General features: G+C 45.1%; 1 protein-coding gene across 2 annotated transcripts in view; it reads left to right on the top strand.

The window, feature by feature from the left end:
- Positions 1–27,503, top strand: part of CLPB (ClpB family mitochondrial disaggregase) — a 136,137-nt gene that overhangs the window by 35,128 nt on the left and 73,506 nt on the right. For both annotated transcript variants that reach the window (XM_019744405.2, XM_074335827.1), the window contains one exon: positions 14,457–14,560. In XM_019744405.2, the coding sequence (XP_019599964.1) occupies positions 14,457–14,560 (104 nt within the window). The remainder of the gene's footprint in view (positions 1–14,456; positions 14,561–27,503) is intronic.

Consider the following 27,503-nt stretch of genomic DNA (forward strand, 5'->3'; position numbering starts at 1 on the left):
GCAATCGGATAGGGACAGAAATAGATAGGTTAGTGGCTGTGAGGGTTTAGGAGTGGGAGGAAGGGCCCAAAGGAACTTTTGGGGTAGTAGAGATATTCCAAATCTTGATTATGGTGGTGGCTATCCAATCAAAACTTACCAAATTGTACATCTTACAAGGATGATGTTTACTATGCATAATTGATACTTCAATGAACTGACTTTAAAAAATCACCCCTCTCTAATTTTCATTATTAATTGTCCAGTGGCATACCGAGAATTCGTGTTTATAGTGTCAAAATTAATTCATATTGCCTTCTTATTGTTGATGGTAGCTCACATTAGAGTACTGTATACCGGGGTTGCCAAAAAAATGTATACACGTGACTTGTATTCATCTTTTGTTATCGGTATATATTGAGCATTACCATTTTAATACAGTTTTTTCCTTTCTTAAAATGTGTATATATTTCTTTGGCACCCTCTGTATTCTGGCTGTTAATAGAAAATAAAGATTTGCGAAGTCACAGGATTCTTGATGTGATAAAGTATAATTGCTGATGAATAGTGATAAGTTCACTTTACAAGTGGTATACGGTAGGCTTATATAACTTCGCAAAATAACATGATTCTTTATGGCAAGGAGAACATGCAGGGTACGGGCCTGGGAGCTTGTCTCCCATCCTGCATCGTTCTTGGGCTCCTTGTCCCTGGACTCGTGCAGGGAGGCCACCTAAATGGTGTGTCCAGTGTGGTGGTGCTTCCAGAACCAAACATCCTGAAAGAATGGGGTGGGGGGGGGGTGGTTCAGACTTGAGTCCACTTGGGCTTGCTGGTTCCTTTGAAAGCCCTTGCCTCAGAGGTGAGACAGTGAGGCAGAGCATGACGCTCCAGCAGAACTGTTTGAAATTCCCCACAAGAGTCTCCCTCCCTCCTGCCTTTTCTCCCGGAGTGCATTTCATCAGCATCGGAAGGACCGCTTCCCGGCACTGCCTTCCCTGCTTGGCCAGAGTCCCTGAGGAGCTGAGCTAATGAGTAGATAACACGCATTTGCCAAGGCCTTCCTGGATGTGGTACCTGGGCTTTGTTAATTTTAAAATGCCGCCATTCTTGGCTGAAGACCATTTAATTCCCTCTCACAGCAGTCATTTATTTTTAGCATTTGCTTATTTTCTCTCCACCTTACTAAGGGGAGGGGGGGAATTAAACCCTACCTTTAAGAAACCAGCAGCTCAAGCCAGATTGCTGTCCTGCAGGAGAGGTTTTACAGGCCTTTCTTTGTGGGGCCGACAGCTCCACAGGTGTTCTTAGAGCAAAGAGCTAGTGCTACTCTTGCAGCTGGACCAGGGGCAGCCTCCCTGCGAGGTTCTCCTTCCTTTCTGGCTGGCCAGAGACAGAGCAGGTAGAGAACCCCTGCACCTGTGCTTCAGTGCAGGTCCTTGGGGGGCCTGATCACGTGGACGTCTCTTCTGCCTTAGAGGCCTACAGCCTCTCCCCACGGTCCCCAGCTTATTCTTGGCCTGGCTGCTTGCAGAGTGGTACTTCCTTCAGCCTGAGGAGGCTGGGCTTTGTGCTACCTGATCTCCTGAAGGTAGTGATGATGATGGCTGTGGTTGATTGGGTGCCTTCTGTGTGCCAGGCCCATGGTGAGCACAGATAGGGGTAATGAAGCTCAGAGATGCCCCAGGCTGTCCTGAAAGTGAAAAGGGGAGCCAGGATTTGAAGCCAGGTCTCTGAACCCCAAGGCCTTATTCTTTCCCCTGGACCACACTGCCTGTGGCGGGAAGGGGCAAAGAGCAAGGCCATGGGATGGTCCACGGGGTGCCAGGACCAGGAGTCAAGTCTCAGGCAGGGTTTCTTGATGAACAACTATGTGCTAAAAACAAACAACTCTTCTTGTCTCAAAAAGCTAGCAGTCAGAAAAGGGATAAAACAGGTCTCACTTTAACTAAAGATGAGGCAGAACGTGGTCAGTGTCCCAGAGAAGACCACCTAGGATGCTGGGGGGAGATCTGAAAGGAGGCCATTCACATGAGGTCGGCCTTGAAAGATGGGCAGGCTTTTGATGGGTAAAGGTGGAGAGAAGGACAGCATTTCTGGGAAAAGGACCATTGTGAGCATAGGTTCACAAAGGTGAGAAAGTAGAAACGTGCCAGAACTAATAGGAAGAACTGGCGGTGTCTGGAGCCAGAGAATGTGAAGGAAAGGCCTTATCCAACCCTGACTGGTCCTTGCAGGCTGTGGCACTCTAGCATGTGGTACAGCTGTGAGTTTTAGAGCCCATTTGGGTTCAAATCCAAGCTCTTCCTTTTGCTACCTGTTTCCCCGAAAATAAGACCGGGTCTTATATTAGTTTTTGCTCCAAAAGACGCATTAGGGCTTATATTCAGGGGATGCCATCCTGAAAAATCATGCTAGGGCTGATTTTCCGGTCAGGTCTTATTGTCAGGGAAACACGGTAGTTATGTTCCTTGGCAGATTCTCTCACTTCTGTGTTATTATTTACTCAGCCATACAATGGGGATAATAAGCACATCTACCTCCAAAGGCTGTTTTAAGGTTTAAATGTGTAAATATACGTATATATCAAGTGTTTAGAACAATGCCGGCTGTATAGTAGCAGGCTTGCTACTTTCATTAGTAGTAGTGTAGTGGTGGTGGTAATAATTATTATTATTACTGCAGGAGGGCTTTGGAGATTCTTTTTATCTGAGAAGCTGGGCCTAGAACATGGGACCCCAGAGTAGGGCACTTTGATGGGCGCTGGCTCTTGTCCCAGGTGGCCACCTGCCCAATGCAGTGCCCAGTATTTCCCAGCAAAGAAGGGTGGGTGAGGGTGCTGGCTAGGTGCCCGGAATGCCAGCACCAGGCCCCCAGCAAAGTGTGCCGAGCTTGACGTTTCTCCCACTGCTGCTGCTGTGGCTGATTATCTCTGAGTAACAAAGAGTCATTTCTAATCCCATTTGGAATCGTTGCTCAAGATAATCCTGTTTTGTAGTAATGATATTCCAATTCCAACATGCACCCGATTCTAGCTTGGCAGACGCATGCCTTGACCTCAGGCAACCCAAAACACTGCTCCCTGGAAAGCAGTGCCAGCTCATTTGCCTAACATGACAGTCTCAGCATGCCCCCCCTTCTCCAGTGCTATATCCTGTCCTGGGGTTCTGTGTTTAGTGCTGTCTTCATGGAGAGTGTCAGTTGGGACCAGGAGAGCATCCAGGGCTCGCCCAGTTCCGCGGCTTGGGGAAAGGCTGTTCCGTTTCTAGGAACTGGGAGATGGTCCACTCCTGCACCTCTTCGTTAGAGAAGACTCAGAGCCACGGGGCTCTGTCCTATTCGGTGGTTATATCACTGATTCCATCGAGACCGTGGATAAATGCCAATAAAATTTGCAGATTAAATGAAGCCTAAAGAGGTAGCTAATATGTTGAGTGAAAGAATGAGGGACATGAAAAAAGAACTCAGTGGGCTAGAGCAATAGTTAAATCTGTGGTGATAACAATTAACAGGGATATGCTTTTCAATTAAACCCAAAAGCCAACTGTAAAATTCAGAGTAACGGACACCCAATTTAGCAATCCTAGCAAGTAAAAGCCCGGAGCTGAGGGAAAAGTCGGCGTGTGCATCAGCAGTGCAGTGTTAAGGCCTCAGAAGTGGACTCATTCCAGTATTTACCGGCCTGTACTGGACCCTGTGTGCAAGAAAACAGGTGGTCAGACCCGGTGCCTGCTTTGGGGAGCACGCAGTCTAGTTGTGTGTGATATAGTGGTGAGGAGCAAGGGCCCTGGAAGGAGACTGCCTGAGTTTAAAACCCAGCTCTTCCTCTTACTAGCTCTGTTTCCTCATCTGCACAATGGGAATAATAGTGGTCGCAAAGATTAAAATGCACATGAAACTGCTTAGTGCAATCCCTAGCACATCGTAAGTACACAGTAAGTATCTGCTGCTGTTATTAATATTTTTGGTTTTCTTATTGTTGTTATTTTTGTCCAAAGTCTGAGAGATAAACCATCCCCATCATACTCTTAGGGATCATTTGCATAGAGAGAGCCTAGTCTGGGCCTATAGTGTGGTAAGAATTCCCAACAACCAGGCCTTAGCCATACTGGCCCATAGGTTTGGCAACAGTGTATTAGGAACCACAAAGTGAAAGCCATGGAAGGGTATTTAGAACAAGGCTGAGGGTGTGAAATTGAGGTTGTCTGGGAAACCCTGTGATGGGTGATCTTGATTCCATGGGACTCTGCTTAATGTGTCGTGCTTTCCTTGAGTCTTGCCCCAAATTATCTCAACTTGGCTGGGCTCACCACTGATTTTGGATCCTTCTCTATCTGAATTGGACTTACTCTTATTGCGGCTAGCTGCTGTGACCTCCTTTACTTTAACTACCATCTGAAAATACCCCTGTCCCTGGTACGTAATAGGGGCTCAGTAACTGTGAGCAGCACGACACACTAATGGGTGATTGACTAGATGAGAACCAGTGTGGTTTAGGGGAGTGAGCACCGGGTTTGGCCCCGGACAGATGTCAGTTTAAATCTTGGTCCTGTTCTTATTTAATGTGTACACACGGGCAACTCATGTTATCTTACTGAGCCTCGGTTTATTCATTTATAAAATGAGACTAGTACCTCGTTGCAAGTGGTTATATGGATCTGAAATAGTGAATATAAAGTGCTTAACACACTGTGGTTGCTTTATTATGATTACTGATCTTTACCTTTTGAGGGAAATAAAAGATTATTACCCTCATTTGAGGAAATTGGGGCACATTCTCTGCACAAGTACCTTGCTTCCCACCTAATCTTTAATTTGTTGCCTAAAGAAGCTGGCTTTAAAAGACAACTGCTCTCCCCGCCCTCTCCGCCTTCAGCTCATGCCCCCACCCCCCCACCCCAAATGTTAGGTGTAAACATGCTGTGGCCGTTGGTCCAGCCACCCTGCTTTCCTGACCAGCCCAAAGACTAGCCAGTGGGCTGAATGAGACAGCGCATTGGACTTTCCAGCAAACCTCCTGAGCTGTGGCCTCCTTGCTTTCTCCCCTCATCTAGGTGTGCACTGGGCTGAGAATAGGTCAACTCTCTGTCTTCTCCTTGGGACCCGTGACACTCATCACAGTGACCCTGTGCTTTGGATGTGGGGGGAGGAGGAGTTGGCAGAGCTTCTCTTGAAGCTCACCATTGTGCGGTGGCGACCGGGCACTAAGATCATTGCCCTTCTTGCTTCACCAACTCCAGCTGCTGTTTGACACACGCCTGGCCCAGCATAGGCTTCAGCTCACGCCACAGGACTCCTCGCTCTTTCCTAAACAATGTCATGACCCCCCAGCCCCTCCCGCCACTGAGAGCGAAAAGCTTTAACATCAATCCATGTAACTGTCCTCCCAGGCATTGTGACTTCCCACTGCCCTGAAAGCAGGAGCTCATTAAGGTCAGTGCGAGCCAACCTTCCTACATGTGCTGCCACCTCAAATCTAATTATAACCTGATCACCAAATTATTAATAAAATGTGTCTCATGGGAGCTGTGGTGCCACAGGGAGTCCCAGGAGTCCACCGTCCTGTTCATTTCCTCAGCTTTCTCTGAGAGCTGCCTGGAGCCCAGGAAGGGGCTGCTGCTCAGGAGAGGAAGATGGTTTTCCACAGCTAAACCGCCTGTGGCCTAGTCTGGACCCGCGGGTGCGAGAGGCCTGGGCAGAGCGCCACAGTTGCCTTCCACCTTTCTCCCCTGCTTCCTTCCAAATATGTTAATGATTTCATTCATCCCTCCTTCCTTCATTTATTCATGCACTCACTCAGAACACATCTGTTGACCACTATGGTGATCCAAGCACTGAGGAAGGAGCTGGGAAAGAAGGTTGAGACATGGCCCTTGCCTCATAGTCTAGTGGGAAAGGCAAATAAAAGTAAGTAGGCAATGACAGTACGCTATGATGAGGGTCACCTGTCATGGGGGTGAGTACTGGGCTCTCTGCAGACAAGAGGAAGGGCATGCATCTGGGCTAGAAGCCAGAGAAAGCTCCGTGGAGCTGGTGACCGGGTCACTGGAGAGCCCTCAAGGTGAATGAACGCCAGCCAGCTGAAGCAGGCGGACACTCCCGGCATTGTTTTCACAGGGCTCTTCCTTTTCCAGTCCCAAATATCACCAGGTCAGCATAGGAATTAGAAGTTCTGTAATTGAGAGACTCCCTGAAGGAATAAACTTTTGGAACAAATGGGCAAGTTCAATTAATGACTGACAGACGGGGAAAGGGAATGAACTTTTTAAAAAAATCATCTCTCCGTGTTGCTGCACCTCTGTCCAGCCTGTTGCTTCTAACTGCTGCATCGTGTTTCACAGCGTGTGCCTACCACATTTCACTTACCCCTTTCCCCAGTGCTGGACACTCGGTTGTCTACAATCCCCGCTGCCCCAAAATGCTGTGAAGAACGTCTCTCGTGCTGCCCTTTATGGACACGCATAAGAATTTTCCTGGGACATCTGCATGCAGGAGCAGAAGTGCGGGGTTACAGGGTAGGGTGTTAGAATTTGACAGAGTGTTACTACCAAATTGGCTTCCAGAGTAGCTGCACCAGTCTCCCCTCGGCAGTGCAGAAGAGTCCAAGAACCCCACGTCCTCACCAACACTTGGCATTTTCCAGCTTTCTAACTTTCGTTAATATGTTGAATTTAAGTGATACCTTGTTTTAATTGGCATTTCTCCAATAACAAATGAGCTTGAGGCTCTCTTCACTTACTTAATAATAATAATAATCTCTTTTGTTTGTTTCCTGTTTCTTGTTCTGGGAATTGACTCTTCATATTCTTGCCTCATACTTCTGTTGGGCTTCCTGATCCTAGCACCGCCGTTAAAAACTGAGTTCAGGCAAAGTGCTCCTACAGACAGTTAGTTACCCGGGAGTCAACATAGGGAAATAGGGAAATAAGGGGCAGTGTAGCAGAGTGATGAGGGCAAGGACTTTGTAGCCAGGCTGCCCGGGTTCCAGTCCCCCCTCTACTCCTTACAGCTGAATGACCTTGGATAAGTTATTTAACCGCTCAGTACCTACCATCTGTAACCTACCTCATAGGGTTGTTGTGAAGATTAAGTGCATTTGTGTGTGTGTGTGTGTGTGTGTGAGAGTGTGTGTGTGTGTAGTGTAGTGTTTAAAATTAGTGCTTGGCATATAAGAAGATATGTTAGCTTCCAATATTAGACTGTCTTCCTCCTACGTAGCTACTCTGTACCCTTGAGAAAATAGATACTTGTATTTAGCAGGCAGTAGAAACAAGGCAGAGAGAAAACAGCTCTCAGCCCAGAGTCAGAGCTCACCATTCCTCCTCACGTGTGTAACTCTTGCCGAGGTCTTGGGTTCTGGACCTGTGTTCTCCTTTCTGCCTCAGGCCGACCTTCAAGACCTGACCATTTCTGCTGAGCCCGATTCCCAGGCCTGCCGGGCCCCCCACCCCCTTCCATCCTATTGCTGCTCCTCTTCCAGCCTGTCAGGTTGATGCCGTTCCTCACAAGCTTCACCTTCAATATGTGCAAGGCCCAGTCTTTTCGGTGAGTCATTTCACTTGGGGAGAAAGTAGAACAGATTCTGATGAGCACACAGAGCCACTGCTACTAGAGCCAAGTCACTAAAGGACAAACCTCCATTCTCTTGGGTTATAGACGTTTTCTGACTCCCCTAGTGAGTGAGGGAAATAGGGCGTCTGGAGATGATCTCCAGCCTTTGAGGTTAGTGCTGGTGTTGGTAGATGTATCTTTCCACAGACCACCAGAGGCCAAACCCGGAGCTGGCTGGGAGAAGGGCTGATATTCTTAGGCCTCGGCTTAAGTGAGTACCTGTGGAGTAGGCAGTGTAGTTCCTTTCAGTGAAGATGTTTCCATGGTGTCCTCTGCCCTCTTTAATCCAGCTGCTAAGGCCATGAAGGCCTGCCCCATACACCAGAGCCCATTTGGCAGCAGCTACTTAACTTTAAGGCAGGAATGGCTAAACCTACGAAAGGCAGCCAGTACGCCAGCGGCAGAACAGAGGGGACTCTGCAGTTGTCCGTGAGCAGATCGCCTCAAAGAGCAGTGCCTGCCTCCCTTTGTAAAGTTAGATTCTGCTTTTACAGCTGACCCTGCACCCCACTTGTCAGCCAGGTGAGCCAGTCCGCATGGAAGTTACCTTCTCCCAAATGCAGTTCAGAATTTGGGGATTTGTTTCTGCTTCAGTAAAAAACATCAAAGAGGCAGAAATCATTTCATCTTCTCACTGATACTCCTGGTTCCTGCTGCTTTTGCCTTGCTTTGCCCTCCTGTACCAGTGGATTCCCTGGTTTCTGGCTGCTTCCTTGGTTTGTGGTTACAGCTCTACCTCAGCCTCTAGTCCTTGCCATCTGACCTGGCTTCTGACTCTGCCTCACATCTCTGCTGCCTCGTTTCTGGCCCTTGGTTCTATTTTGACTATGAACTTCCTGGTACTCCCTGGGCCTCGCCTACTGCTAGGCCTGTTCTTACCAGCCTTGCCTTAGCTTTCTCTCACCTGACTATTCTCTTACCCTGTTTGTGCCCTGCTGTCTCACACAGGTCCATGAAGTTCTTTTGGTCTTCAAGGCTAGCTTTGGTCACCAGAGCTAACCATAGTCATGCAGCCCTCACCTGACTGGGCTGGCTTCTTCAAGAAGGGCCTGATCCCTGTGGAGCTCTGGGTTAGCTGCTGTATAAGTGTGTGATGGCTATTAGATGTAAAGCCTGCTAGCCATCTGGCTAGGTGTTTGGTGCCACTCTTGGCCACTGAACAGCCATGGTTTCTTTAGTCCTAGTTATACCGCACAGTGGGGCTGCTGCCTTTTGAGATTTATTAAAAGTGAAAGGAAATCTTCTCTGAGGTTGCAGAATGAGTCACGAGCAGCCTGCAGCCAGCAAGAGCTGCCATGAGCTGCTATGAGCAGCCAGCCGACGATTGGTGACTGATGGCCTCAGCTGGGGGGAGCGCAAGGCTCCTAATACCACCAGCATGGGCCAGGGAGCTGTGTCCTACACAACTAGACTGAGAAACAATGGCTTGAACCGGAGTGGGGGTGAGGGGGGCGGAAGAAGGGGGGAAAAAAAGGACTGAGTCACGAGTTTGAATGCTTACCCTCTTTGGCCTCCAAGTTTGTGAAGTGAATGCCCACTCCCTCTGATTGGGTTAGCAGCCCCAGGGCCCAGCCTCGTCACTCTTCTCTCCCTATCCTGCCAGACCACTGTCTGCCCTCCAGGGCCAAGGGCATCATACTCGGTTGCTTGGACACGTCTTACAGTCTGCAAATTGGACAGATGGAATCAATACTCATGAACCTGGAGAGGTCCAGGTAGCACAGTTAGTGACACTAGCTGCCTGGAGGGACAGCCTGCCATGGGAGGTGGTGTGATTGAATGGTGATTGGACACAGCAGCTGAGCATTAACCAAATTATGTCCCTTTGAGTTTAGATCGACAACGCTTCTCACTTGGATTTTAAAGCAACCAGCTTGTACAGAAGCTAGAAGAGCTGCCTGCTTAATATAGGGCTGTGCCCGCATGAGTCCTGGGGGTGGTCAGGTACAGATCTGATGTGCACTTCCGCCCAAACTCATGTTGTTATCACCAAGGTTATGTGGACAAAGGGTGGAGGGCTCATATTTCTGGAGGTCCTTCTGTGTGCCGGGCACTATGCAGTGTTATATACTTAGAGCCTACCGGGAGGCAGCTCAGGTAAGGAAATGGAGTCTCAGAGGTATTCTAAATTGTCCACAGCCACAGTCAGTAAATGATAGAGCTTGGATTTGAACCCAGGTCTCTCTGTACTTGTTATAAAATGGCAGGCTGTCTTCCCAGTTTAAGTTCATACTTCTCTTGATTTCTTCACAGCCCACCCACAGGGCCAGGTACAGAGTAATAATAACTAAAGTTCATTGAACACTTATTAGATGTCAGGCACTGTTCTTAGCACTGTGCACACATTACATACTTTACATACATTAACACAGCCATATGAGCTAGTTACTCTTGTTATCCCTGATAATTACAACATCGCAAAATAATGATTTTCTAATTTCATGCTTTCTTCTACATTTATTACTTGTCTCTCTACCATAAGGAAGAGCTGTTCCTTTTCCCCCATTGACTTATTAATTTGTTTTCAATATGGACTCGTGGAATCTTAATTTCACTCAGTGGGTTATAATCCATTGCTGTCATTATTCATGTTGATGCTCAGATTGTCCCAGATTTTAAAGCCAATGTTCTTAACCTCTGTGCCACACTACCTCGTTATCAGATATTTTCCCTCACTACCTTCAGTTAGTTTGCCTATCTATAACAGCCTTTTTGTACCCTCTTGGCTTTTAATCTTCTGGGAAACAGGAAAACTAGTGCCAATCTTACCCAAAGGGTGTGTAAACTGAGTAAGTAGTTTCTGGGGCCGGCCCGGTGGCTCAGGCGGTTAGAGCTCTATGCTCCTAACTCCGAAGGCTGCCGGTTCAGTTCCCACATGGGCCAGTGGGCTCTCAACCACAAGGTTGCCAGTTCAACTCCTTGAGTCCCGCAAGGGATGGTGGGCTCCGCCCCTTGCAACTAAGATTGAACACGGCACCTTGAGCTTAGCTGCCGCTGAGCTCCCGGATGGCTCAGTTGGTTGGAGCACGTCCTCTCAACCACAAGGTTGCCGGTTCAACTCCCACAAGGGATGGTGGGCAGACCCCCTGCAACTAGCAATGGCAACCAGACCTGCGCCCTCCACAACTAAGATTGAAAGGACAACAACTTGACTTGGGAAGAAGTCCTGGAAGTACACACTGTTCCCCAATAAAGTCCTGTTCCCCCCTCCCCAACAAAATCTTAAAAAAATCTTAAAAAAAAAAAAAAAAGTAAGTAGTTTCCAAGTGAGAACTTGACAGACTCTGCTCTGAATTAAATAAGTTTTAGACATGGATTTTAGCTGCTTAGAGACCCTTCTCATTTCTCTTTGGGATCTTAATCCATATCCTGGATAAATTACCTATGACAGGTAATTCTTAAGATCCTTTTAGGTAAGGTGAATAGACACAAGAGACTCACCTGACCATGTTAGATCAGATGTGGAGGAACCTCAGCTATATGAGAGATGGTTCTGGTTCTTTGACTTACCTGTAAGGACTGTGTGTTTGTGTGCATGGGAATTATTGAAATTCATTCATCCATTTGCAAATAATCGAGCCAGGTCCTGTGCTTGTTAAAAGAAATGAAATGCAAACCAGGTAGTACAGGGAAAACCATTAACACTGCTGGTTACAGATATTGAAAAATTAACAAAGAAGAGAAAAACAAAAACTGTACTTATGCTTATTAATAGTTACAATAATTTAAAAAGAGAACGATAATTTAAAAAGGATTTTGTAAAATCCTTGCCACTTATACCTTCAAAAACATTAACAGTTTTGAAGGTCAGTAAGCAGAAGATTAACATACTCAAAGAAAAAAATGGACAAAGGACATGAATGAGGGATTTGTGAGAAAAGAAACACACTATGACTGTTAAACATGTATATTTTTTAAAGTCCAACCTCACTATTCATCAAAGAAATGCAGGTTGAAACAGCAGTATAATTCCATTTTCTTAACACATTATGAAAAAGAAAACACCCTATTTTGGTGAAAGGAAAGCACAACAGTTACTCTCCTGTATCCTTTACTAGTGAGAATCTTTCTGAAAGGTAATTTATTAATAGTAATATTCATCAAAACTTTAAAATGCTTATACTTTTGACCTAGAACTTCATCTCCTAGGAATTTATCCAAAGGAAAATAATCAGAGCTGTTGTGTTATTGAGATATTAAAAAATAATGTAATTGTTTTGCAATAGAGGATTGGCTAATTAGAGTGTAGAATAGTCTTATAGTGGAATACTATGCAGTCATTAAAAACAATGTGGTAGACAAATATTTAAAACATGGAAGGTATATGTATATGTGTGTTTAGAGAGTTTATATACGAGGTCTGACAATGAAGTTTGCAAACTTGTTGCAATGACGTTGCTAACCTTTTTTTATATCAGAGGGGTTATTCATTATGAATTTGTACCAACTGGACAAACAGTTAACCAAGTTTACTATTTGGAAGTGCTGAAAAGGCTGCATGAGAAAGTTAGACGACCTGAACTTTTCTCCAACAATTCATGGCTCTGGCATCACGACAATGCACCAGCTCACACGGCACTGTCTGTGAGGGAGTTTTTAGCCAGTAAACAAATAACTGTATTGGAACACCCTCCCTACTCACCTGATCTGGCCCCCAATGACTTTTTTCTTTACCTGAAGATAAAGGAAATATTGAAAAGAAGACATTTTGATGCCATTCAGGACATCAAGGGTAATATGATGACAGTTCTGATGGCCATTCCAGAAAAAGAGTTCCAGAATTGCTTTGAAGGGTGGACTAGGTGCTCTTGTCGGTGCATAGCTTCCCAAGGGGAGCACTTCATAGGTGACTGTAGTGATATTCAGCAATGAGGTATGTAGCACTTTTTCTAGGATGAGTTCGAAACTTAATTATCCGACCTTGTATGATCCCATTTTTGTAAAAAAAAAAAAAAAAGTATGTATATATTGAAAAAGCTGGAAGGATATTGTATCTTCTAAAACATTTTCTTCTTGATTATGTACGTTTTCTGAATTTTCTATAGTGAACACAAGGAGCCCTTTTTGTATTAGAAAAAAAAAAGGCTTCGCAGAAACATTACATAATAGAAGGGAAGCTAACACATAGAGAGCACTTCCTGGGTGAAACACTATGCTTGGTGCTTTATACATTTACCTCATTCAGCCTTATACGGACCCTGTGGAGGCTCCTGCCTCTGGTCCTACTCCCTCTGGTCCATTCTCACACAGGCACTGGAGTGATTCTTCCAATAGCAAAGGTTTGGAAGGAAAAACCCCAAACTAGAAACAGTGGTTACCATTGGAAATGAGATTAAGGAGATTGCTATACGGGGGGACTTTCATTTTTTAATTTAATATTTCAATATAGTTTGCAGTTTTTAAAGTATGTGTATCTTTTGAAGTGGGGAGAAAAAACATATGTTGTCATGTTCCTTCCCCCTTTAAGCCCTTCAGTGGCTTACCTCATCTCCCCCAGTTTGTCCACTTACACTCTCTACTGCAGCTCCACTTGCTTTGGGTGAAGCACTGTGCTCTTTTGCCTCCAGGATTCGTAAATGCATGGGGTCCTCCCACTTCACTATCCCAGGTCTAGCTATTCAGCCTTCACGTCTTCAGTCCCTTAAACACCACGTGCTCGGGGAGGCCTGTCTTGATGCCCTCTCTTGGTTTCCCACTGCAAATGGTATCTCTTCCATCATAGCCTTTATCACACTTTGCTGTAATTTTATGCTAAATTGTCCTTCCAAGAAGACTGTAAGCTCCATGAAGGCACGGACCCTAGCTCCTGGAACAGTGACTAGAACATAGTAAGCATTTGATAGGTAATTGTTGAATAAACACTTTGTCTTTTATAGTTGTGGAAACTAAAGCCTTAAGAGAGGTGTTAAGTAACTTGTCCAGACGCTGTCTCTTTTTTTTAATCAACTATATTCCCTATGCTGTATTTGACATCCCTGTGACTATTTTGTACTTCTTAATCCCTTCACCTTTTTTACCCAACCCCCCAGCTCCCTCCCATCTAGCAACCATCAGTTTGTTCCCTGTATCTATTACTGTGTTTCTATTTTGTTCATTTATTTTGTTCTTTAGAGTCCACATATAAATGAAATCATACAGTATTTGTCTTTCTCTGTCTGAGTTTTACTTAGCATAATACCCTCTAGGTCCATCCATGTTGTGGCAAGTGGTAAGATTTCATTCTTTTTTGTGGCCAAGTAATATTTCATTGTATATATCCAATTGTCTTTATTCAGTCATCTGTTGATGAGCCCTTAGGTTGCTTCCATATCTCGGCTATTGTAAATAACACTGCAATGAACATAGGGGTGCATATGTCTTTTCGAATTAGTGTTTTGATTTTCTTTGGATAAATACCCAGGTGTGGAATTGCTGGGTCACAGATAGTTCTCTTTTTAACTTGTTGAGGAGCCTCCATACTGTTTTCCATAGTGGCTGCTTCAATTTGCAGTCCCACCAACAGTGCACAAGGGTTCCCTTTTCTCTACATCCTCGCCAACACTCATTGTCTGTTGATTTATTGATGATAGCCATTCTGACAGGTATGAGGTGATACCTCACTGTGATTTTAATTTGCATTTCTCTGATGATTAGTGACATTGAGCATCTTTTCATATGTCTATTGGCCAGTCCAGAGTCTCTCAGCCAGTAAGTTTCAGAGCCAGCTTTCCTACCCCCATCTTTGGTACTCACAGAGTTCTTGTTCTTTCCATTGTATCTCTTATGAGCAGAGGCAAATCCAATCTCCAAACATGCTTCAGAATCTGGGTCTTTTCCTTCTGGGCCTTTCCTGCTTTTGACACTTTTGACTTTCTGATTTCTTTCAGTGTGGTGCAGGTTCTGCTTGCTGCTGGTGCTGACCCAAACCTTGGGGACGATTTCAGCAGTGTTTACAAAACCGCCAAGGAGCAGGGAATCCATTCTTTGGAAGGTAAGTGCAGGCTCCCCCACTGTTCTGAGCACTCTCCTCCCTGTTGCTACCAGGCAGCCAGCTCTGTGCCAGCTCTACCAGCAACGCAGGGTGAGGGCCTGCAAGTCTCTTATCATCTGGGAACTCGTGGAGAACCCAAAGGGCTCGGGACAGATGGCCTTCACAGTCCTTCAGGCCTATCATTTATGTCATGTAAGAAGTCTTGGGGAATAAATTAGAGGCTTGATTTTATGAATGGCAGAGGAGCCTTCCAACTGGTGTTCTCCCAAAAGCACCTTAGCCTATGGAGCCTCAGATGAGCAGGCGACGGAGCAGGTTTCCATAAAATAATTAAGGCAACTGCATGGAATGTGGATCTATTTCTCTTCTACTTCCTGCAGACTGCCCTTGTCCCGTCCCGGTCCCAGAACTAGAAAGTGGCCTCACTGGTTTCTTCAGCCTCAGAAGTGCCTCAACACTACTCTGAATGCTGCTGTTTTTCCTCCTCTAGTGTGTAAAATCCAGTCCTATCTCTGGGACTGGCCCTTAACTTACTGTATGACCCAGGACTAATAGTGGACCTTGTCTGTGTCTTGAGGTCTATGCTTATCAAATGGAATGGTCATCAATATCTACCCGGGATGTTGTATGGGTGGTTGTTTGGACTTCAGAAGAAGAAAGAGGCTGTGTGCACCTGTACTAGGGCTTGGTCACTTGTCTGTTCAAGAGTACCTACCTGGGCAAGTCAGTCCGCGTTGCCTCGAGTGAGTAGTTTTTCAAAGGTGGGGTCGAGAAAAGGGCAGGTTGCTTTGACTGCAGACAGAAATGAGTATTTGAGCTTTTGCTTGTCCAGACTGGCCCCGCTGCCTGCCCGTATCCTGGATCGCTCGCAGAGGCTGAGATTCCTCTCAGTGTCTAGCAACACGGCACCTGAGCAGTGGCTGCTTCAGGGCTGACAGTGAAGCCAGGGGGACAGGCAGCAATGCTGACTGCCTGAGGGTCAGAACATTGACTTGGCGGGAGGTTCAGCCAAGGGAGCAGTGCACACAGCCATCAGCGCTGCCAGGGACGCTGCCGTACAGATGTGGGTACGGTAGCCCAGGGAGAGGAGGTGTCGCTGCTGCTGCAGCAGGGTTCTCACCTCGGCAGCATGAGGGGATGCCCAGAGCATCAGAGCATCGCTGCCCAGAAGTTGTCCTTCCCCACCTCCCCGCCTCTAAAGCTGCTCCCTCCATCAAGTTCCATTGCTGCAGTTAGTTCCTCCTCAAAGCCTTCCCCGTCCTTGGCAATTATTACAACCTGCCCTCTGCTGCTCTTTTGAATGTTCTGTAAGTCTTGGCCTTTTGTATGATTATATGAACTCTTATCTGCTCATGTCTTTTCATTCCTCCTCAGCTGACAGTTCCATGTACAGGCCATGACCTGTGCCTCCTTGGATTCCCCAATGAACTGGAGGAATTATGTTCACTTTATGTTTCAAACAGAAGAGAATTTCATGAGTACCAAACTTGCCCTATATTTGCAGCCTGTTGTGAAGGGGACTCAGCTTGTGAGCTGTCCTCTCCTCACTCAGACACAGCTCTGTCTTCTGTTCAGATGCTCTCACCAGAAAGCAGGGAGGAGCTTTTCCTGAGAGGGCAGGGCCAGGAAGAAGGGAAGGGATTGATTATTGGAGTGCTTTCTCTCCTGCTCTCAGGATCCCAGCAGGGCTCAGTAAGTATTTCTGATTTCATAGAATCTCAGAGCTGTGAAACCATCTGGTCCATCCTCTGCTGTTGCACCCATCTCTACCCCCTGCATTCAAGTTTTATACCTTTGTGTTCTAATGGTTCTCCCCAGAGAACCGTTCAATATTCTACATCATATTCAATATTCTAGATCAGTGGTCAGCGAACTTTCTGAAAAGCAAAACGAAACAGATAGTAAACATTTTAAGCTTTGTGAGCCCTTTGGTCTTGGTTGTGCCTACTCAGTTTGGCCATTGTAGTGCAGAAGCAGCCATAGACAATACACAAACGAATGTGCATGGATATGTTCCAAAAAACTTTATTTTCAAAAACAGGCAACAGGCTGGATTTGATCGAGAGGCTGTAGTTGAGCTGTTCTAGATATTTTCTTCTTCCTTCCTCCATCCGTCCTTCCCTCCCTCTCTCTCTGTCCTTCTAACTCCCTTCTTTCCTTCCTTCCATTTTAATCAAAGACTAGCGCAAAAATTATATGATGGCAGGGATCTTGTCTAACTCAGCAATGTCTACCTGCTGGCTTGCTTCCTTCCTCCTTTCTTTCTTTGTTTTTGTCAACCTCCTCTGAATCGTTTGAACTTTATTCTAGCCAGCCTACATTCTAGGTAAGTAGGTACATAGGTAGGTAGGTAGATAGACAACAAAAATAGTGGAAAAGGCTATTGTATCCATCATGAATAAAGATAAAAATATTAAGTAACTCTTATTCTGCGTCACCTGCAAATTTAATGAACAGGCTTTCTATGGATTCATTTATTCAAAAATAGTTTTTAAAAATTTTACTGATCACATTTCTGTATAGCAGGCACTGTTCTAGGCGCTGTCGAGTTAGACAAGATGCCCACCACCGTGTGCTTTACGCTCTAGCCTTTGGTTTTTATAAGGACTCTATGAATCTTTATAAGGACTCTATGAAGTGCAGAGCCCTGGAGCACATGAGCAGGATGATTTTGGAGCATTATTCAACATTCACAACTGTAAATCCACCAAACTCTTTTTTTTTTTTTAGCCTTCCTTTCTCTATCATGTCCACAGAATTTTAAGAGATTTTTCTCAGATTTCTTGCTAAAATAAAAATATTTTTAGCATTTGTCATATTTCTTGCTCAGTAGCCCTTTCCCAAAGGATGTTATGTTAGGTTATTCTGGCGTGGTCTTCTCATCCTTATGGGACCCATACTGTGATGCCTAAGTGTTTAAGAATCATTAAAAAAATACACTCTAGAAATTTTGTCAAGATAAACTCACTGTTTTATAGTTTGGAAGATCTACCTCTCTTCTGCACTTTAAAAAAGAAAATTCCAGGCTACCTTTGCCTGCCACAGTTTTCTGGCAGCTCATCTGATTTTCCCTGGTGTGTTGATTTGGATGTGTTTGTTCTGCTCTCCAAATTCATGGGCTCTACAGCTAGACAGTGGCAGTCCTTTAGTGAATCTCAGGGCTCCCCTTTCTCCTTGGCAGACTAGGCCTTTAGCTCCTCCTTAGCCATATTTTTCTTTCCTTTTTCCATTTAAAGATATCTCCTTCTTTCATCCATTCATCCCGTATTTATTGGTTGCCTCCCATATTCAAGGCACTGTACCCCGCTCTCCCTCATTCTCATTGATGAAGTAAACAGAAACAAAAGAATCCTGTGGTTGGTTCTCCTTTCTTTAGATTAGACTGACTTTTTCACAGGAAGTTACCCGACTTACGGGAGTGTGTGAGGAAGGTGGAGCAGAATAAGAGGTGCAAGCCCCTTGCCCAAAATGTGTCTGGGCAAATTCACAGGAAAGTCACAAGCTCAGGAAAGTTGGATGGTCCTTCACTATTAGAGCATAGAGTCCGTGCCAAAGTCCATCAAGTTCACTAAATTTCTAATGGATACTTCTGTGGATCGCAACCTATGCTCAGTACTGAAGGGAGGTGGTGAGTTATAGCTTGTGACCTTGGCAAGACCTCCCTGATATATATCCCTTGTCTGCCTCATCAGTACTGTTGAGAAGATGAAGAGATAAAGTATGTGATGTGTGAATTGTAGAGTCCTACAGTTATAATTGCTTATCACTTTTATTTATTTATAATTCAGCCCGCATTTACTGAGTTTCAGGCGCTCTGCCAGATGCGGAGAATACAAACATGAATATGCATGGCATAGCCCCTCCGTCATGAAAGAAGCCAGACCTATGAACAAGGCACCACAGTGTAGAGTAGTAGATGCAAAGGTGGATGTACAAAGGATGTAGGGAGCACTGACACAGGTAGTAAGCTCCCCCTCAGGTCAGGCAGGTGTCTGGGAAGTGTCACAGCGTAAGTGACTTTGAATTGGGTCTCAAGGATGAGTCAGAAATTGCCAGGCAGACTAAGAGGGATGGACCTTCCAGGCAGAAGGAGCAACACATGCAGAGACATGGGGTGGGTGGGTGACGGGTGGAATCTTCTGCCACCGTGCTGAGAAGAACAGCAAGGAGTAAGAGTGGGGAGGGAAGCGGAGTTCCAAGAGGAAAGGACCTTGCAAGGCAATTCTAGGGAGCTCACACTGTTTTCTGAAAGCTGCCAAAGGATTTTAAGCAGGGTCATGCTCAGTTTATATTTGCATTTTAGATGGACCATTGTGACAGGGTGGGGGATGAATTGGAGGGGAGAAATGAGCAATGGCTCTTGATTTTTAGAGGATGATAAAGGATGGAGAATTGGATGAGAAGCTCCTCTCCCCCAAAATGCACTTATAATTTCTGGGGATTTCTAAAATGATCTTTGGGAACAGAGAAAACAGATGTTAGAAAAATACTAGAAAGAGGCTGAGTCTCAGTGGAATCTAGGAATTGGTAGAAAAGGAGGTGCCCCTGGTGATACCTTGATTTCTGATTTGGGTGAACAGTTGGATGTGTGGGTCTGGAGTTCAAAGGAGAAGTCTGGCAAGAGATAGGGATTTAGGAGTCACCGGCATTTGTTTGGTAGTTAAAACAATGGATGTGACTGAAACTGCCCAAGGAAAGGAGTTAAAGAGAGGGGATGAGAGGACAAGTCTCCCGCTCAGGTACCAGCACTTCATGTGTTTAACGTGTGAAGAGGAACAGAGGATCCAGACGAGGAGACCAGATGGCGCTGGAGACATTATCTTATGTTCTCTCAGAGGCTCTATATCCATTCTGCTTGCTCGGAACGGGCGCAAGAAACTTCTGTGCCCTCCTTGCTGAGACTTTGTAATTGGTTTCCCCGTTCCTAGTGACACGCTTCCCATGTTTTACATGTGGCCATTGTTCCTCAGCAGGAAGCCTGCTCAGCTGGGCACATCACAGGCTCTTCCACCCTTGTCAGTGCTCGGGTTTCTGGGTAAAGGGCAAGCCTGGTGCCCGTGATGCGGGAGCGTTGGCATAGAAACCTTGTTGGTCTGACTACCTCCGTCCCTGCTCCCCAGCCCTCAGTGGCATCTACAGAGGCATGATAGTGTCCTAGAGAAAGGTCAGGCTTTGGTGCCAGTCAGTCAGGGTTCATCTAAACCCTGTCACTTCCTAGCTGTGTGATCTTCATCAAGTGACTTAAGGTTCTTGAATTTCCGTTTTCTCATTTGTAGGGATAACAGTACCCATTTTATAGGATTGTTAGGGCGACTAGAGAGAATCATACGTAAAGCATGGATGAAGAATTTCTTTATGGAGGTGGGTCTGGGCTCGGTGTAAGGCAGGCTCAGCTCCTGCCTTGGAGGTACTGAGCAACTCTGACTGAGGGGCCACTGACAGAGGCTAGATGTCTGTCCATCAGGGATTCTACGAAGGGTATTCCTGCCCTAGGACATGGGATTATACCTCCAAAGTCCCTGTGAGCCATGCCATTTTTAAGGTTCTGAAAACTCTAGGCTCACTGTCAGAGCAAGTAACGTACTTAGAAGAAGTGGGATTTGAGCTGGGCTTTGGAGGGTAAAGAGGAGGGAAAAAAAAGATACTCTAAACAGGGGACACAGCTTGAGCAAAGGCACGCAGAGGAGACGTGTGGAGGGGAGCACAGGGATCACTGCTGCTTCTCTACCAGCTCATTCCCTGATCTTGGCCACATACATTCAGGCCTTGAGCCCCACCCGTCCCCACTCCGGGAGAGTTCCACTTGTGGCTGGCTGATGGGTGATGGGCCCCAATCCTCAGGTGGAGGAGGCAGTAAATTAGTGGTAACAGAAAGCAAGTCGCCCAGCCGGGGATGCCGCTGGCTGCTTGTAAGTAACTGTTATAAACATTGGGTGTCTGGGGCTGTCAGAAATGCAAGCAAGTACTCAGCGCCTCTCATATGTACAATTAAAACAATAAAACACGGCAGAAACGTGGCCACAGCAGACTATAAATCAACTTCTCTTCTCAGCTCCAAGTGGCAGCTGAATAAAGATGAGTTGTGTAGAGGCTGGGTTGGCATAGGACCCTTCTGGGGGTAGAGGGCCTGGCTTTCCAGGCTGGACCTGCCCAGGTGGCTCCTTCCCACAGCTCGAGGGGCTGCAGGTCCAGGAAGCTGACCTCCCCATCTCTGTGTCTTCAGATGGGGAATAGGGTGGTGCAGGCTGGCACCTCACAAACCAGTAGACAAGTGCCCTGGAGTTCAGGAGCTGGCTAGGAGTCCCCACTGGTGGTAATGGAACTGCGCCCTGTGATATTTCTCCCCCTCCCCAGGACATGCCAAGGAGTGGGCTCATCCTAGCTCATCAATTTAGTATGAGACAACCACCTGGCACCCACTGCGTGCCCAGCCCTACCCAGGCACAGCAGAGAGGATGTATGCCCTGGGCGAGCTCGGACTTAGATGGGGGTAATGAGGCTTCCAAGGAAATAAAAATTGCCTGGAGAGCTTGTTAAAACAGATTGCTGGGCCCCACTCCCAGAAATTCTGATCTAGTAGGTCTGGGGTGGGACCCGAGATTTTGCATTTCTCACAGGCCCCCACTCTTTGAATAGCATGGTCTAGAATACCGGTATTAGTTGTGGCCTTGTGCTTGAACTGCTTTACAAAGCTCATCTGAACCTTCTCCCTGGAAGAGACCTTGTTTTGCCACTTTAAGCCTCACTCCTGCAGAGGCTGTGGCTTACGCCATGGTCTTACGGGAGTACAGAACGCTTCATAGCTGTGATGCCTAGGGCAATTTTCTGCACCGCTCAGAGGCTCAGTCTCCTTATTTGTAAAATAAAGATTATTGAGAGTTAGAGATAGTGTATTTATCCCTCGCCTAAAGCCTAGAACATAGATGGAATTCCATTAATGTAAATTTCTGTTTTACGTCATAATCGTCATCCTCATCATACTCTCAGGGAACTTCATGAGAACTTCACAGTCTTTCACACAGCCTTCCGAATCCTTTTCAGTGGTAGAAACGATTATCCATGGAGAGCCGAGCAGTATTTAGAGTCCAAGGAATGTCTGTCCGTCACCTAACTGCATGACCTGGGACAATTTTCTTTATCTGCCTTGATTTTTCTCATCTGTAGAGACTATCTCTTATACCATAGGTTTATTATAAAGATCAAATTGAAGTACTTACGAAAGAACGTGAGAAAATACAAGGTATCATGTAAGTGTAAGGTGCCAGCAAGAACAGTAATTAATAGTCATTGAGTTTGAAGACATGACCAAGACAATACTCAACAAGAATCCAGTCGGAGGTACAGACAACAAGGACTGTCAGAATGCAGAGAAGGTCATCTCTGGCTGAAGCAGTCAAGGAAATAAAGTGGTATTTGAGCCTTAAAGTATTATATGAGAAGGTTCTATGGAGGGCCTGAAGCGGGGTGCAATTGGGTATGAGCAGAGAACGGGGGTGTGTTATGTCCAAAACATTCAGAGGTGGGAAACAGAAAAATATGTTTCTGGCCAGCAAGTGAACTCTTTGGGGTGAAGCATCCACACAGCAGAAGACTCGTTTTAGAGAATAATGAGTAGTAAAGATGCAGTTAGTAAACAGGGGCCAGATCAAATGCTTGGATGTTACATCCTTTAGACAGAAAGGAGTCTTGAAATCTTAGAGAGGGCACCTCAGGAAGCTTCCTTCCAGGGTGGAGATGCAAAGGCAGGGATGAGATGACAACGACGGCGATAGCTATAGCAGCAGGGGCAACGTTTATTGATAGTTACTGTGTGCTCCAGCAGCCCTGCGATGTAGGCACTAAAAGGGCACTGAGGCAGAGAGATAATGCCAGCAGAACTGTCTCCCACTTTTGTGGAGAACCCAGCAAGCACTTCAGCCTGCGTGTACCTCACACATAGTCAGCTCAGAACCTCCGGCTTGCCCAGAGTTGTGGAAAGCTTGGGCATCTGTCTGGCCAAAAGCTGTTTGAGCAAGTTATTATTTTCAGTCATGTCCCTGACTCTTCCTCATCATTGTCAGAGCCGTGTTGCACCTTTAGGGCGAGTGGTTCTACGTGTCACTTCTCAGTAGTGGCGGCCACTATAGTCCCCAGGATGGACAACACACTGTCAGTCCATCAGGCCCTTTGGCTAACTTCAAGATGAAGTGTATCAGCCAGTTAGGTTAATTGTGTCCATCCTTCTAGCCCTCCAAACCTATATGTATATGTGACTGGGAGAGGGAGATAGACTAGTTGACATGTTTTATTAAAAAGAATAAATTTGATGCATTTATAAAAAATAAGAAAATGTGGGATGGGGTGGCAAAGAACTAGTCTTGTGATTTTTAACTGATTTACATATTTTGTGTATAAATATTTTTTCATCAAAAGTTCAAAATCAGGGATGGGTCCCACACACCACACAAAATATATTAGAGACATTTATATGGATAGCAGGAAGGGAGACAGAGGGCTGAAATTTTCCAGGCACCCAGTGATTGATGGGGGCTGAGGCTCCCCCTGACGCTTTATTGAGTTTCCGATGATTATCTCTCGCTGAGACATTTTTTACAGATGACGGTCGAGCTGTCACAATGGACCATGGGGGAAAAAACCCAACAATAATAACACTTTAATCTTTTTACTGCACTGCTCCCTAGTATCTCAGATTCATCTTCCCTGACGCACGCAGTTCATTATTCTGCCCCTCCCTGGATGGGAAATAAAGGAAAATAAATATATATGTAGACATACTTACCCACATACATACACACACGCGGAGTATATAAAAGAGACCACCTCAGAACCAGAGAGGAGCAGAATTTATTGTTCTTTTTGCAAGTGTTGAGGTTTATTAGTAGAGATGCTGGGTTGGCTTGGAATTGGCTATTAATTACAGCATTTTGTATTTGTTTTTTATTGCAAGTTTTTAACATCTTGAAGAAAAGGAGAGGAGGAGAGGCAAGCAGGTGTAAAGATGGGAGCACAGAGGGACCAAGTTTGGCTAACCAAGTAGCATAGCTGGCTGAGACGCAAAGAACAGGCTTCTTCCTCTTGCTGCCAGCCCTGCATAGAGAGTCTTTGGAGCTGAAAGAATACTGCTTTGGTTAGGACGGGGGTGGGGGGGAATAGTGGGGAGAGGGTGAGCTCAGAGTAATTATAGGACAAGTCAAACGGAATCTGGATACCTGTGAACATGTCACTGCTCTGAGTGTTAGGAGGGGTGTGAAGTAAAGGAGGTTCAAACAGGGTGTTGATGGGTTGTAGTTAAGAGAGTACAGGTAGCCCCCGTGTAACACGGCACTTCTACAACACGGTTTCACTCTAACACAGTTTGAGAATTGGAGAAATCTCTGAATAACACGGAGTGTAATAAGTACTTTTAAGAGCAAAACTATCTCATTCGAAATTAGGGAAATCCCCGAATAACATGGAACGTAATAAGAGATTTTAATAGCAAAAGATACCGGACCTCATTTGAAATTTTTCATTCGAGCGTAGGTGTCATATCAGATTTGACTGCAGAATTTTAAAATTTATTAGAATTTTAAATCTATTTTGCTCAGAGGATGAAGATATCTTGTCAAAAAGAAAACGCCCTCAGTTAATGGTGCTTAATAGTGATGATGAAGAAAACATTATTTAATACATATTAATATGTTATACTTTTGGTGAAAATTGCTTTAATAAAGATATTTCTCTTAATTATAAAAACATAATAGTATGTTTCTTTTATTTTTAGAACTTAACCCCCTTTTTTGTACTAGTTCTTTGTTTCGTATAACACGGATTCGTGTAACACGGTATTTTTAAGGAACCTAACAACCGTGTTATGCGGGGGTTACCTGTATTCTGTTAGAGTTCTTAAGCGTTTGCCTTAATCTTTGAATTTTTTTTAAAGTAGTCAGAATGGTATAATGAACTCGCATGTACCGTCAGCTACCTTCAGCAATTAACTCACGGCCAGTGTTTTCTCTATACTCCCCATCCACTTCCCCCCACCTCCAATATTCTTTTTACCATCTCAATAGCAGTATGGAATCTGATTTAGATCCTGATTCAAACAAACTATAAAACTGACATTGAGAAGACAATTGGAAAGTTGAACTCTGTGAATCTGATGGTGAGAAGGTGAAACACGGGCTCTGGAAAGCTCTGACTGGGTCTGTGGTCAAAGGAGAGGCCAGAGGGGATGCTACACTGACTGTCCAGGGCCACTGGCAGGGTCAAGTCCTCTGTCAGCTTTGCTGCTCTCCCCCGTCCCTTTCACGGGAATGAGAGGAGATGGGCTGGGGCTTCATACGGGAGGTCTGTACTTGTGTCTCCAGTAGAGTAAGTGCTGACTCAGTCTTCTTTTTAACTCATCACATCTTTTCTGAGCTCCCACTGTGTGCAACCTCTCATGCTACACTATGATAAGGTAATAATGAGGTGAGCAGGGTCCTTTTCTTAAGAAACCTTCCAGACCATGGGCAGAAAGCATGGTGTCTGTGAGAACCATTGTCAAGCAATGTCTGCTCCTCCAGCCATAGGCCAGCCTAGATAACCATGAGTGCCTTCTCTGTATGAAGGATAAAGAGAACTGTAAGACACAGTATCTATCCTTTAAGAACCTGTTTTCTGCTTGGGGAGACATCTTAACAACCATCCACTAAAGAAGTATTTATTGAGCACCTGCCATATTCAAATGTATATACACATGAAGCAATCTGAGAACACATAAGACTATGTAAAAGAAAATGTTAACTCATTTGATAGATAAAAGGAAGATAAGTGAAAATCAGGCTGCTTGAATTGTAAAGGATGGGTAAAACATAAATAAGTAAAAGGAAAGAATACTGAAGCCGTATAGTGAAAAGAGTATAAGCCTTGGGGTTGAATAGGCCAGCTCTGTCGTGGACTACTGATGTGACCTGACACACGCTAGATAACCTCGCTAAGTCCTGGTTTCTTTTTTTTTTTTTTTTCCCAAAGATTTTATTGGGGAAGGGGAACAGGATTTCATTGGGGAACAGTGTGTACTTCCAGGACTTTTTTTCCAATTCAAGTTGTTCTCTTCAATCTTAGTTGTGGAGGGTGCCGTTCAGCTTCAAGTTGTTGTCCTTTCAGTCTTAGTTGTGGAGGGCGCAGCTCAGCTCCAGGTCCAGTTGCTGTTGCTAGTTGCAGGGGGCACAGCCCACCATCCCTTGCGGGACTCGAGGAGTTGAACCGGCAACCTTGTGGTTGAGAGCCCACTGGCCCATGTGGGACTCGAACCAGCAGCCTTCGGAGTTAGGAGCATGGAGCTCCAACCGCCTGAGCCACTGGGCCGGCCCAAAGTCCTGGTTTCTTCATTCATAGGAATTATAATAACAGCCTAGTATGGTTCTTGTGAGGAAGATAGTTGTGAAGATCCTAGCACAATACCTGGCACATAATAGTGTCAATAAATGGAAGCCATTGTTTTCCAAGAGTTACCTATTTAAATATCTGAGTATTGGAGGGAGACTCTTAGTCCTGGGATATTAGCCTTCAGGACTCACCTGTGACCCTCCACTGAGTATGGAATCAGCTCCCAGCAATGAGCCTGACATATTCTGCAGTGCTGGTGTTAGTAGTGATTCTGGCCAGGATTAGAGTGGCATCAGGAAGAGGGAAGGGCACAGTACTACATTTATTACTGTTTATTGAGACCTTACTGCATGCCAGGCAATGTGCTCCACTCCTTACATACATTTTTTCATAACAGCTTTATTGAAATTTAATTTACATACTATGCAATTCAGTCATTTAAAGTGTGTAATTCAATAGTTTATGGTATATTCACAAGAGTTGTGTAGCCATCAACCACAATTAACTTTAGAACATTTCGTTACCCCGTAAAACCCGTACCCATTATCGATCATTCCCTATTTTACCTCTCAACTCCCCCAGCCCTACACAATCACTAATCCACTTTCTGTCTCCACACATTTGCCTATTCTGAACATTTCATATAAATGGAATCATACAACATGTGGTCTTTTCGTGAATGGCTTCTTTCACTTAGCATGTTTTCAGGGTCCATCCGTGTTGTAGCATATATCAGTACTTCATTCCTTTTCCATAATTAAATAATATTTCATTAATGGATTTGCCACATTTTCTTTATCTGTTCATCAGTCGAGGGACATTTGGGTTATTTCTACTTTTAGCTATTACGAATAATGCTGCTATGAATGTCTGTGTACAAGTTTTTGTGTGGACATACTGTTTTCAATTTTCTGGAGTTTATACCTAGGAATAGAATTGCTGGGTCATACGGCGAGTCTGTGTCTAACCTTTTGAGGAAATGCCAGATCGTTATCCAAAGTGGCTGCCCCATTTTACATTCCCACTAGCTGTGTATGAGGGATCCAGTTTCTCTACATCTTTACCAGCACTTGTTATTGCCTGTCTTTTTTACTTGAGCCATCCTAGTGGATGTGAAAAGGTATCTTGTGGTTTTGATTTGCATTTCCTTGGTGGCTAATGACGTTGACCTTCTTTTTGGGTTTTTTTTTTTTTTTTTTTTTTTAGCCATTTGTCTATTTCTTTGTAGAAATGTCTACTCAGATCCTATCTGCATTTTTTAATTGGGTTTGTCTCTGAATCTTGTTAGACAGGTGATATTATTTATTTTGCAGACAAGGAAACAGATTCTCAGAGATGTTAAGTATTTTGATCAAAGTCACACAGTGAGTTTTGATTCCCAGTCTGACTGACTCTGACCGCTATGCGCTTTCTAATATCCAGTGCTGCCCCCTGAGGATTCACAGTAGGATCACCAGGGTCCTCTTTTTGGGGGCCTCGACCAGCAGGAAGGGAGGAGTTGAAAGTCTATTTGGAGAAATTAACTGGGACCAGGTAGGAGAGGCCTCTGAAAGTCAAACAGAGGAATGTGGATATATTATGGGTTCTAAGA

This window comes from Rhinolophus sinicus, linkage group LG06 (genome assembly GCF_036562045.2).
Source record: "Rhinolophus sinicus isolate RSC01 linkage group LG06, ASM3656204v1, whole genome shotgun sequence".
Classification (NCBI taxonomy): domain Eukaryota; kingdom Metazoa; phylum Chordata; class Mammalia; order Chiroptera; family Rhinolophidae; genus Rhinolophus; species Rhinolophus sinicus.